This window comes from Desmodus rotundus, chromosome 12 (genome assembly GCF_022682495.2).
Source record: "Desmodus rotundus isolate HL8 chromosome 12, HLdesRot8A.1, whole genome shotgun sequence".
NCBI lineage: Eukaryota > Metazoa > Chordata > Mammalia > Chiroptera > Phyllostomidae > Desmodus > Desmodus rotundus.
This window is the reverse complement of record NC_071398.1, coordinates 1,716,815-1,729,805: the sequence shown is the minus strand read 5'-3', so window position 1 is coordinate 1,729,805 and position 12,991 is coordinate 1,716,815. Positions and strand designations below refer to the sequence as shown.

The following is a 12,991-nucleotide window of genomic DNA, read 5'->3' as shown; positions in this document are numbered from 1 at the left end:
GAGAGCGAACCAGCATCTCCTAGTGAGGACACAGCATCGGTGCAGAACAGGGGTGTGGGGAGCCTGGGCCTGTGCTGCATGACAAGCTGCCCCCGGCCCTGCCCTGTTCTCTGTCACTGAGCGCCTCGGCTGCTGCAGCCCGAGCCTCGGGGAAAGAGATTCTAGCAAGTGCTGGCTTGATTCCAGCAACTGTTCCTCTCCTTCCTGGGTCAGGGGTGGGGACCTCAGGAGGCCGGCTGGGAGAGAAAGGTGTTTTGGCAAACTGGGTACAGGGGATTGCTGTGGGCAGAGAGGGGCACGTTAAGCTGAGGAAGAACAGGCTGACCAAAGGCTCACCTCCTCCTGAAGAGAAAGCTTTTGGCTGTCCTGTCCCTGCGTGGTCTCCCTGGGCCTGGCACTTCTCAGCTGCCTTGCGCCGATTGCTCAGGACCGAGGGGCATCCTGCTTTTTATGCCAAGAGTTTGCAGGAGGCGTGGTGGGTGCTCTGCTCAAGGCCGACCTACCCCTCAGGAGAGCCCAGCTGCTGCCCATGGGGAGCTCATCAAACAGCCCCTTGTGGGCCGTGTCCCAGCCCAGCTGGTGCCCCGGACACGGGGATGGGACGAAGGAGACTGGACTGCATCTCCTGGCTGTGTCCACCCCTGACCCAGCCCCACTCCTATGCAAAGGAAAACAAATCAAACCAAGACACTGGTAATCACTCGTCACATTAAGAAAGGGTTAAGACCCTCTCGTCCTACTTCTGAGTGAGGCTGCGCAGAGAGGCCCCAAACCTTGTCGCTGAGAGACAAATGGACAGCCCTGCCTCTCGGAAGGAATCTTGACCCGATAAACCTACAGCCTTAAAAAAAATGTGCAACTTCTGCCCTGGCTGGTGTGGCTCAGTGGATTGAGTGCCAGCCAGCCAACCAAAGGGTTGCCGGTTCAATACCCAGTTGGGGCACGTGCCTGGGTTGCGGGCCAGGTCCCCAGTAGGGGGCGTGTGAGAGACAACCACACATTGATGATTCTCTCTCCTTTCTCCCTCCCTTCCCCTCTCTAAAAATAAATAAATAAAATCTTTTAAAGCTATATATATACCGCCCCTTCTTAACCCGGCACTCTCACTTTCCCTGAGGGATTGATCCCAAAGACCATCTGTCATAAGGCCAACGATGGCAGGTGTGCTGGGATAGTAACGGCCTCCAAAGGCGAGCGCAAGGATGTTGCAGCCGTCCCGCCTACAGGAACGCTGTTTCATCACTAGTGGGAATCCGTGACAGGCCCCGGAGAGGCTTGGTCAGCAAGAATGCACAGACAACACACACACGTGTGGCATTAAACGATGTATGTGAAATACGCCAAGTGTAACTGTGGCGATCTCGGTGGTGAAATTTGTAGCAGTTTTTATGTTGTTATACTCTGCTGGATTTATCTAAGTTTTCAGCAGTAACACTGACGAATACAAGGAAATGAATCCCTTTCTGAAGCTTTTTGAAAACAGAGTGTCTGCAGGAGACATTGCTAAGAGGCGCTGCGTCCAGGGAGGGGCGGGGGCAGGGGGCAGCGGGAGAGGAAGCCCTTTTACATTTGTACCTGGTTTGCTAACAGGCTGGTGTGGACTCATCAAAAATAAATAAATGAGGATTTTTGGACTTCCAGTCAAGATGGCGGGGTAGGCAGACACGCCCACTTCTTCACACAACCGCAACAAAATTACAACTAAAACACAGAACAACCCTGACTCAGAACCCAGAGAAATCGAGCTGAATGGAAGTCTGACAACTACGGAATTAAAGAAACCACATCCTTCCAGGCTGGTAGGAGGGGTGCAGACACGGAATGGGCTGGTCCCTCACCCACGCGTGGTGGATAAAAATTCAGGAAGGATATTTCAGGAGCAAGGAGTCCCAGACCCACACCAGGCCCCCAGTCTAGGGCTCCAGTGCCAGGAAGATAAGTCCCCACAAACTCTGGCTGCAAAAACCAGCGGGGATTGAGTCATTGGAAGAAACTTCTGGAGCCCCAAGCAGTTCCTCTTAAAGAACCCACACATGGACTCAATTACTCAGAATCACTCCCTCTGAGCTCCAGCACCGGGTGGCAGCTTGAAAGGCACCAGTGGCATAAAGGGAGGAAGTGAAGTGTCTGGCATCAGGGCGAGCAGAGGCCATTGTCCCTTTGCTAAACCCTCCCCCACAGAGCTGGCAAGCTGGTGCCATTTCTGAGACTCCATCAACCTGGCGAAAACTGTTTGACCTTCATTGGAAATCCCCAGAGAATCCACCCCACCCAACCTAAGGGCCCACCCAAGCTGCTTTCCATATGAATGGCTGGTCTTGGGTCATGCTTCACAACTTCCTAAATTCTCTCAAACAGGCAACAGTTGGTCTCAGTGAGCCCCAGGCCAGGAACTAGCAGCCTAGATTCACAGCTTGGCTTTGCCTGGGAATCCCCAAGAAACTGGCGGGGGGGGGGGGGGGGGGGGGGCAGGCAAAACAGGTGGGGACTGACCTTGGCCTGCACCACCTGGGAAATTCCAGAGACAGAGCGCCCAGTTGACAGCTACAGACCACTTCTGAGCACCACCGCCCTGCCCCTGCACAGCTGATCCTCCCTGGAGGGTGGAGGGGGGTGGTCCGTGGTCACAGCCAGTCCTTGCAGCTGACTGACCTCGGTAAGTCCCTCCCGTCGACCTGCCAACAGCAACCAGGACTCAGCTACAAGAGGAGGGTGTACTCAGCCCACATGAAGGGCGCACCTTGAGGACCCAGTCTGGGTGATAGGGGAGGCTGTGCCAATGGACCCTACAGGACACCTACTATGTTAGGTCACACGACCAAGACACAGAGTCAAAGCAGCTCTACCTGATACATAGAAGCAAACACAGGGAGGCAGCCAAAACGAGGAGACAAAGAAGGAGGACCCCAATAAAAGGACAGCTCAAACTCCAGAAAATGAGCTAAACGAAAGGGAGATAAGCAACCTATCAGATGCAGAGTTGAAAACACTGGTGATCAGGAAGCTCAAGGAACTTAGTGAGGACCTCAGCAGAGTCAAAAAGATCAGCATCAGTCAGAAATGAAGGGTTCACTAATTGAAATAAAGAACAATTTACAGGGAAACAACACTAGAATGGATGAAGCCAAGAATCAAATCAATGATTTGAAGCATAAGGAAGGAAAAAAACAGCAATTGGAAAAACAAGAAGGAAACAGAATCCACAAAAATGAGGCCGGTGTCGGCAGCCTCCGATATGGCTTCCAGGGTCCGGCATCCGCATCACAGGGGCGCCAGAGGGAGAAGAGGAAGAGCAAGAAAATTGGAAATTTGAAAAAATAAGGAAAGAAAACGGCCCTAAAGAAAAATACAAGTCCAGGAAGCACAGAGTCCCCAACAAGACGGATGCAAAGAGGCCCACGCCAAGTCACATCGTAATGAAAACGCCAAAGGTTACAGATAGAGGGATGGGAGGGGGTGTGGGGGGATGGGTGAGAGGCGAGGGGACTGAGAAGCTATTCTAGTTCAGAATAGCCACAGGGATGTAAAGTACAGCACAGGAAATGGAGAAGCCAAAGAACTTACAGGCATGACCCGTGGACATGAACAAGGGTGGGGGCGTTGCCTGAGGGAGTGGGGGTGCTGGGTGGAGGGGGGCGGAGAGGGGCAGAGGGGGAAAAATCAGCACAACTATAATAGCATAATCAATAAATACAATTTTTTTAAAAAAGGAAAAAAAGACACCTCACAAGGAAATGCTGAAACAAACACTAAAGGCTGAGAGCCTGAGGGAAGAGCAAGGGAAGTATCCTCAGCCCCCAAGGGAGCAGGGACTGGAGGTCTGGGCGGCTCTTGGGGCCACAGCCCACTGAGAGCGACCCCAGGACCCAGCCAGTCAAGGGGGATTCACTCAGCAAGTCCAGCTACAGCCCAGATCAGCCAGGTGTGGGGTCACTGCCTCGCAGGGCTGCTTTCCCCGGGGAAGGCAGGCCGGTCCCAGAAGGGCTTCAGTGGTCTCAGCTGTGGAACCTCTGAGCTGGGGCCCCTAGAGCCCTGGGACCGGCACAGTGTGACCCAGCACATGAGAAACTCCCCTTCACCTCCTCTGAGTCACAGAGTTCTCTAAAGGGCCCCCTGCCCAGCCCCCAAGCGGCACAGAAATGATGGAGGCAGCCCTCAGCCTGGGGAGTGTGGCTGGTGCTGTGCGAGGCGCCTGGGAAGCAGCTTCTCTGAGATGCGACCCCACCCTTCTTCAGGCACCATGGGTTCAATTCAGCCTCTGGTGTTCTCCACACAGCAAATGGAGATGCCGGGATCCGACCCGCTTGCCCACCCACAGGGAAGCCGCGGGGGCAAAGGCAGGGGTCGGGTGGGGTCGGGAGCCACAGACTGCGTGCCCACCTTTGGGAGGGGCCAACTCCCCGTGTAAGGGAAGCTGAACAGGACTGAGGGGGAGGCAGACTGTGCAGAAAGTGTGTCGCATTTGGGGACAGTGCCGCCGGGGTTCTAAACGTGGGGACCCAGAGTGTGGGAACGTTAGGGTGCACACTTCCTGGAGATGGCGTGTGACCCCACGCCTTTAGAAAGAGCAATGGCGCCTTCTACTGCAAGCAGTGAGCTGGAAAAGCAGAACCAGATAGGACAGTAGGGCCCTGGTGGGTGGGAGAAGGGCAGGGTGCCCTCAGCGTTTTCTTCCTGGAGGCCTCTCAGAAGGGACTGGGGGAGGGATTCACTCAGTGGTTCCAGCAGGGCTGGCTACCAGGTCCCACCACCCCGGGCCTGGAGGGGTGCCCAGCCCTGCTACACACGTGCCTGGGTCAGAGGTCACCTTCACAGATGAGCAGCTGGACACCTTGACCTCCCTCCAGACCGCACCACAGGAGGGTGGGCTCAGACAACCACCCCCACGCGGCCATGCACGGGATGCCCGCATCTGTGATGTCCAACCAGCCTCCCCCGCGGGAGCTGAAGGTAACACAGGGTGGGGTGGGGCACCCCAGCCCCCAGGGACCTCCTTCGACACCCCACAGTGTCCCGAGGGGCTAATCGCCATACTGCACCTCGGCCCCAAGCTCCTTGGTGACGTAGCCCACCAGCATGGCGAGCAGCTGCTCCTTCAGGGCCTCGCTGCCCATGACCAGTGCAATCAGCTGCACCGCGTCCATCCCGTCCAGGCCCCTGACGATGGCCGTGAACTCGCTGAGCAGCCTCTGCTGCTCCGTGGGCGGCAGCTCCATCAGGATCTGAGGGACAGGCTGAAACTGCCCGCTCGTCATCCAGGCCCCCAAGAGCCCCCCGACGGCGCCCCCTAGAAGACAAGAAAGGTTAAGTGAGTCCGGCCCTATTCACAAAGGATGGCCTTGAGCTTGCTTAGAGCTCATCCCCGTCATGACGAGCGGGCACATTCACCAGCGGTCACAGCGGCTCAGCCCCACACAGTGCTGGTCACAGCCTGTGATTCCGGTCACAGCCCGTGGTTGGGACCCCCGGGAAATCTCCCTGTTCCTAGTCCAGAGGCAGCAACGTCACCCTCCCTCCAAGGGGCCAGGGGAAGATGTTCCAAACTCCATCCAGTGCCAGAAACTGGTCCCCACGGATGTAAGTGGTAACACAAGGGCAGGTGGCGCTGTACCAGGGGCATCCAACCCGAGGACCGCAGGCTGCATGCAGCCCAGGATGGCTGTGAATGTGGCCCAACACGAAATCATAAATTTACTTAAACCACGATGAGATTTTTGTGTGTGATTACGTGTCACCAGGTATTTCATGTGAGGCCCAAGACAGCTCCTCTCCTCTCAGCGTGGCCCAGAGACGTGGTACTAAATGCCACGTGGTGGCATGAGCGGGATCCCGGGACGGGAAAGGATCAGTGATACTGGTCACACTGTAAAACGAAGTCCAGAGAGGAGTGACCCGCAGGGGGCAGCGCTGGGTTCCAGCTGTGCCAGCTGTGCCTGCCACCTAGTGGTGAGCGTCCTGGGGAGGGGGGGGGGGACCAGGCCGGCTGCCCCGGCGAGGCACTTGCTCTTACCAACGGCAAGTCCTGGAGGGCCACCAAGCAAGCCACCCACGAAGGCCACGGCACCGGTGACCACGGCGCCCCTCCCTGAGTGTTTGACGGCTGCTTTCATTTTCTTCTCCTCCGAAATGGAGCAGAGAAGCCGCATGACGTCTCTTGTCGCCACGGGCATCGCGGTGGCCTGGGAGGAAGCCTTGCAGGGGAGAGTTTCAGGAGTGTTAGAGTGTTTAGAATCGGTGTCACTCCGTCTCATCTGCACCCAGAGACAGGCCTGCCTTCTGTGGGTGGCACTGTCCCCTGCCTGTCTGGCAAATACCTGTTGTCTCTGTCTCTAACCGGAACATTCTTTGTGTTCCGCCTGAACCCAGCCTCCCGAAGGAGCTCTTCTGGCTGACCTCAGACGTTCTCACTGTGAAAGGCCTTTGCTTTTGAGGCTCCCGGTTGCTGGAATTTCAGAATCCGGGGATGGCACAAGGACCTCAGGTTCCTACTCTAGGAAACATCTGAAGGCCCCGCCCTGTCTGCCAGCCTGTCCACTGGGCCCCAGGCCCTACCAGGGCTCCGTGCCTCCGGCCCCACTGGCAGGTCACCTCACGCCTCTCAAAGGGTCTTTTCAAAGGCTAAGGAAGCTTCCAGCACTGCCCCCCCCCAAAAAAAACTCATCTCCCTTCCTGTGGTTGACAGCCCTTCCTGACCATCTCTACAGCAGCACCTGCAGCGTCCTCCCCCGGAGTGGGCAGGTGTGCCGACTCTCGCACGTGACCCTGCTAGGTAGGACCCGCCTTGCTCACATGTCACCGGCCCCCCACGCACAGGCCTATTACAGCGGGAGGGACGCACAGGCTACTGAGGGAGGTCACATGCACCCGGGTTGCTGAGGGAGCTGACACCGCCCCCTCCCCCGCACACGTACAGAGGTCAGTGAAGGACACGAGGACACAGGCACCCAGCACCCCAGGCTGGTGCGGGAGGTGACAGCAATGGCACCTGGTGAGTGTGGGGCGCTGGGGGCAGGTGCACCTGGAGAGTGCAGGGCGCTGGGGGCAGGGCCCGTCCAGCGACAGCGTCCCACCCCACCTCGCGCTTCCGCTTCCTCCGGGCGCGCCCCGTGCTCCACGTGTTCGTCCGGAAAATGAATGAGCCCTCCGGTCCGCCCGCAAGTGCTGGTCAGGCTCCGCGGCCCCGGAAGCGCGCCCCTCCCGGCCCCGCCCGCGCCGGCTCCCACCTGCCGCAGGCCGCCCACCGCCCTCTGTATCCGGTGGTGTGCCGGGTCACTGGGGCCGCCCGCCTCTCCGCCGGAGGGTGACCCGGTCCCGGCAGCGCCCAGAGCGCCGGCTCCGCCCTCCCACCTTCCGGCGCGGCGCAGGGACTTTCCGGTTGACACACAGCGGGACCGAGCGGGACCGATCGGGACCGAGCCCTTGGGGCACCGGCACCGCGCTCCAGACCCTGGCCGCTGGAGGAGCCCGGGCAGGGTGCCCCCCCTCCCACAGGCCCCGCTGCGGCTTTCGGATCATTCTGGTCGCCCAAGGCCACCCCTGCCCTTCCTGAGCCCACTCGGAGCCCCTGTATCCCTCTGGCCCCGTGGACCCTTGGCTCGGGCCCCCTCCCTCCCACAGCTCCACGGAGAGCGCGCAGGGCCTTGGGAAGTAATGGGCTGAATTAGCGTTTGGTGACAGGACCGGCCAGCGTCCAAGAGCAGTTGTCCCGCAGTGCACACCCAGCCTCTGGCTTTGGAGGTGGGGTGAGAAAGTCGAGGGGAGGCTTCCTCCCAGCTGTCCGGGGCGCAGCTGGGGTGGGGGGCCTGGAGGATGCAAGGGTTCCGAGGTGTGTGGGCAATGGGACCCAGCAGACACCCAAATCCCTGCTGTTATGTGTCACCGATAATCCAAATCCACTGTGAGGGCTGCACGAGCCCTGTTCCCTCATCCTGTTTGGGGACGAGGGCCCGCCTGCACCTGTCCGGCTCAGGGCCAGTTAGTCCTCACTGCCCCCCGGGTCGGACAGCAGCCACAGAGCCCTTGAAAGGGCTCTTTCCATCTCTGGGTGGTGGACCCGTGGGTGAGGGGGCGTCTGATGTACTTCAGAGGGGCACATGGACCCCCTCAACACACATGCAAGGGCTGGCCTGGGGCCATCTCGAGTGTGCGGAAGCCTTCTGGGGCTTTCCACGGATGTCCCATGAGTCCCAGCAGTGACCCTGCGGGGCAGGCCCATGTGTCACTTCCATCCCAGGCCCCAGGTGGACAGTGTCCGCGTCCAGACCCCACCCCGGGCCCAGCTGGCTCCGAAGCCCTTGCCCGTGACCGGCCCCCCACGTGTCCGAATCTTTTCTATCGTGCTTTTCCTGTGCCTTTCTGGGGTCAGGTGTGCGTACATGCACAGGTATGTCCCGTGGTGGTGCGTTTGCCTGCGGTGGCCCGCACACTGCCCGGCTGGACAGGTGTGTGTGGTCCAGGGGCAACACAGTTTGTGACGTTTGCACATGAAGCAACCTGTGGGACAACGCACTTCTAGGGATGTGTCCCCATCGCCAAGGGGTGTGTGACCACGCATGTACACACAGAGAATTTTTAAAATTTATTTTATTTTATTTATTTATTTTTAGAGAGGGGGAAGGGAGGGAGAAAGAGAGGGAGAGAAACATCAATGTGTGGTTGCCTCTCGTGCGCCCCCTACTGGGCACCTGGCCCACAACCAAGGCATGTGCCCTGATTGGGGATGGAACAGACGACCAAGCTCAATCCACTGAGCCACACCAGCCAGGCTTGCTTTTTTTTTTTTTTGAACCACACTTTAATTTACTGGCACCGTCCGTCTATCCAAAGACAGGCGTCTCCCCCATGGAACGAGGCTGCTTTCCATCCGCCACAGCAGATGCCCACACATCTCATGTGCACCCCGAAAACGGAGCAGTAGTCAAGCTTTAACCCGGGTGTAGGAGGAAAAAAGAAAATGCAGAAGTTGCCAGTCCTCTGTTTTCTTAAAAACTCAACGAGGAAGGGGAAGATGACGCACAGGGAGCATTTCTAGCCCCCGCCCTGTGGTAGGGCTGACCCTCAGCACGCTGTGCGTGTTTAGCGTACGCCGCCTGATTGATCTTGGGGTACGTTACACCCGTGAAATCGTCACCGCCGTCAGGGCCACAGGTACATCTGTTCCCTCTGGACGTTTCCTCCCGCCCCCTTTACTACTGATTACATCGTCGGGTGTGTGGGGGGAGCCCACGGAATGTAAGACCTGCCCCCCAGTAGAGTTCAGGTCACGAAAGGGTGGCATCGGCCGCAGGCAGGATGCTGTGTCGATTCCCAAAACTGGTACCTGAAACTTTGCAGTCTTGGCCGTCACTTGTTCCTTGTTCCCTTGCCCCCGCTGTGACAAGGGCCTTAGGCCTTCATTGGCGGCCCTGCTGCGTGCGGTGGGACAGCCCCACTCACCCCCGTTTTCCTGCAGTTTGGGGGACTGTCCAGGCTGTATGCTGACCCACCTCCAGGGGTTTCCCAGGCTCCGGCAGGGCGAGGCTCTGATTCTCATTGGACAGCTCCCCCTGGTGGCACATTACAGAGTGGCCGGCTCCCTCCCTCCCAAGGACAGAAGGCGGGGGCGGGGAGCTGGGCAGTCAGGAGGAGGCAGGAGGGACAGAAGGGTCAAGGCCAGGCCCTCTAGAGAAGGTTGGCTGGAAGCAGTCACGCAAACCTTCGACCCGTGAGGTCTGAACCCACAAGGCCCACGCACGCACCGAAGCCCCCCACTGTAGCACCTGGCACCACGTCCTCTAGTGGCGGCGGGGTCTCCAGCACAGGGCCCCTGCCGCCTTGTGCTCGCCGCCCTGAGGGTGGTCTGGCTGGGGGGCTTGCGGAACTCCATTAGGTCTCTCTGTGCCTCAGTCTCCGCTGCTGGGGACGGACGATTGAGGCGCTGGGTGTGTCTGAGAGGAGCACAATCTAAAGGACCCCTGCGCACTTGGCAGGGGCGAAAGCGACTGGCAGCCCTGAAGCCCCAGGCGCGAGCCTCACCCGCCCACAGGGCCAGGACCCCAGTGCCCCTTCCTCCGTCCCTCGCAGTGAGCTGCATTCCCGCTGGACCAACCCCCCCCACCACCACCACCAGTGCTGGGTTCTGTGCACAGCGGACCCCTGAGGTCAGCAACTCCCCCTACCCGACCCCCACTGCCTCCCCAGAGGCGCAGCAAGCCGGCTCCCGCCTGACGCGGCCGTTGGGGAGAACGCGGAGACCCAGGGCTGCGTGATCACGGGTGCGGACCAGCACGCCTGCAACCTCACAGCACACGGACAAACTCCATGACGTTCCGAAAACTGGGGGTTTATGGCCGTGCTCTTTTTACTTTACGTTACCTCTAAGGAGGCACCATAGTCTGGCGCTTAGGGGTTCCCAGAGTCCTGACCCAGGCTCGCAGCCAGGTGGCCACGGAGCCAGGGCTGGCTGGGTCAGCAGAGGCTCCTAGCCCGCGTCTGGGCCCAGGATGCCCCTCTGAAGGGCCTCTGAGTCCCTGTCGCCCTCGTCCCCAGTCGCAGCGCTCCCCCTGCCCCCCAAGACACGTACCAGGTCTTCCATCTGCAGCTTGTGCAGCACACCGGGGGGCGCGTACCAGGTGCGTTGGTCTGCTGGGGCCCCGACAGGGCGCTTACAACAGAGCTTGACTGTCTCACGGTTCTGGAGACCAGAAGTCCAAGGTGTCGAAAGGGCCCGTAGGGAGAACCCCCGCCTGCCGCCTCCAGCGCCTGGGGGTGTCCGTCCGTCCGCCTGAGTTTGCAGCTGTGTGTCAGCCCTGTCATTCCATGGCGCCTTCCCTGAGGGTCTGTGTCTGTGCCCAAAGACCCGCTCCTTCCAAGGACACGGCCATGTGGCCTCCACATGGTCCCATCTGCAAAGACCCTATTTCCAAGTGAGGTCACAGTCACAAGCAGCTAGGGTCAGGACTCCATTGTAGCTTTTGGGGCAATGCGGTTTGACCTGTGACACAGGGATCCTGGATCCTCCGAGCCCACACAGGTGACGGAGGGGCAGCCTCACCGGGGCGCTGTGTGTAGGGGACCCACCACTGCCACCTGCCTTTTGTCTGTGGAGCACTGATTCTGAAGTAGGTGTTGAGGGACAGAGTGGCTTTGGGACTGGCAATGAGCCAGTCCTGGGCTCCATCACGGTCCTTCTGAATAACTAATTCATCTTCTTCCTTGGTGTTTACCCCCATCACATTTCTGCAGACGGTTCTCCTGTCCCTGCGGTTGTCACTTAGCCCCGCGCTGAGGGTCAGTGGTGCTGTTGGGGGGGGGGGTGCGGCGGGGGTGCCAGCCTTCTTGTTGTCATTATTGTCCTTGCTTCCTCCCAGCCACTGTCAGAGCTGCTGAGTCTCCACCCAGTCCCCAAAGTCAGCAGTGGGACAAGAGATGGCTTGCAGGTCCTCGGGCCCCCAACTGTTCTGTAATTTTCATCAGTTTCCCCAAAGCCGCATCAAATAAACAGGCCAAGTGAAAACCGTGTGTTCTCACTGGGGATTCCAGAAGAATCTCCTGGCCCCTGCCACCCTGCAGGCCAGCCGCAGTGTCCTCAACAGCACCGTGAGGGTGGGTCCCAGGTCTCTACAACCTGGCCCGAGGCGAGGACCCAGCAGGAAGGGGCAGGGAGTGCCCGTGTGACGCTTGGGTGGGGGGTGTCCACACCAGCTGTGCTGGTGACGAGGACCAGACTTCTGCCAGAGATGCCGGGTCAGCGGTGCAAAAAGCTAGACATTCTTTCTCTTTAATATTATTTATCTATTTTTAGAGAAAGAGGAAGGGAGGGAGAAAGAGAGGGAGAGAAACATCAGTGTGTGGTTGCCTCTTACACGCCCCCTACTCCCGCAACCCAGGCATGTGCCCTGACTGGGAATTGAACCAGCGACCCTTTGGTTCGCAGGCCAGCACTCAGTCCCCTGAGCCACACCAGCCAGGGCCGAAAAGCCAGACATTCTAAGTTAGAATGTACAAAAGGAACGGGATGGAACTGAGATCCACCCTAAATCCGCTTGTTGGGAGAGTGTGGTGAGGCCCTACTTCGAAGTCTACGGTTAGACTCCAGTACTCCAAATGAAGAGAGCCGGGCGTGCCCCGAGCCAGGTGGCAGGCGGCCCCCAGGGGCTCCGCAAGGCTGGCTGCTACAAAACACTTAAAAAAAAAACACCCTTGTCTTCTGTTCCAGGTCGTGCTGAAGAGCTCGCTGTACCCGCAGGACTTACTCCCAGTCGGGGAAGAGCGGCTCCCAGTGGCCCTGTTGGACGTGTAATTCTCACGCAAGTGTTTCTATAGTCATCCTGTTTCCGCCGTAACACTGTTTCTGGAACCATGGCATTTTTATTATAGTGCCATGTCGGTATCATGGATGTTTTATTACAGAAAATTAGGGGAGAGTCACTTTTGTGATTCTGAAGTTTTCACTTCAAATTGCTTGTAGGCTGGAAATTCTTTCTCCCATGTAGTTTTTAGTTTAATGCTGTTTCGGGGTTTTGGTGAGGGTTTTGGGGGGGCGGGACTGTTGAACTTTGGTCTGTGAGATTTTGCCCGGCGAGACTGTTTCCCTTGCTCCGTGCGTCCTGTGGCCGAGCCACTCCCCCCGGTGTGTGTGCACCTGTTGTCGGCTTGTGGCGCACACAGCTTTTTAAAATGTCAGTCTGGATTGTTCTCTCCGTCCCCGAGTGCATCAGCCTACTCAGCAGCCATAACAAAAACCACAGACCGCGGGCTCCAACGACAGCCGTTGATCCCTCGCAGTTCTGGAGGCTGGGCGTCCGAGATCGGGGTGCCAGCAGTCCTGGGCCCCATCCCGAGGCCCCTCTCCTGGTCTGCAGGTGCTGCTGCGTCGTCCTTCTGTGTGTGCGGGGAGCAGCGAAGTCAGGGCTTCCGCACGTGAATCTGGGGGGCACACGATGCGGTCCCTAGCGCTGCGTAACTTTTATGACCATTGCCGGAGACAGTCCCAGAGCCCTGGCAGTCCCCG

General features: G+C 58.7%; 1 protein-coding gene across 4 annotated transcripts; it reads right to left on the bottom strand.

The window, feature by feature from the left end:
• Positions 1–3,675: 3,675 nt before the first annotated feature.
• On the bottom strand, positions 3,676–7,329 carry LOC112296784 (protein C19orf12 homolog). 4 transcript variants are annotated; one of them, XM_053914804.1, is made up of 3 exons: positions 7,224–7,329; positions 6,011–6,191; positions 3,676–5,287 (listed from the first exon to the last, which is right to left on the bottom strand). In XM_053914804.1, exons 2-3 carry the CDS (start codon positions 6,168–6,170, stop codon positions 5,022–5,024), a joined length of 426 nt encoding a protein of 141 aa, XP_053770779.1. In that variant the 5' UTR covers positions 6,171–6,191; positions 7,224–7,329; the 3' UTR covers positions 3,676–5,021. The 4 variants fall into 4 exon arrangements, with proteins under 4 accessions (XP_053770779.1, XP_053770780.1, XP_024407332.1 ...); XM_053914805.2 differs by lacking the exon at positions 7,224–7,329 and adding an exon at positions 7,076–7,166; XM_024551564.3 differs by lacking the exon at positions 7,224–7,329 and adding an exon at positions 6,912–7,066.
• Positions 7,330–12,991: the final 5,662 nt, after the last annotated feature.

Excerpts from the sequence above, each read along its gene's own strand:
- LOC112296784 (XM_053914804.1), bottom strand. The coding sequence starts at position 6,170 with ATGCCCGTGGCGACAAGAGACGTCATGCGGCTTCTCTGCTCCATTTCG. Across the intron at positions 5,288-6,010 it reads CCCTCCAGGACTTGCCGTTG|GGGGCGCCGTCGGGGGGCTC; the intron begins GTAAGAGCAAGT and ends CTTGTCTTCTAG.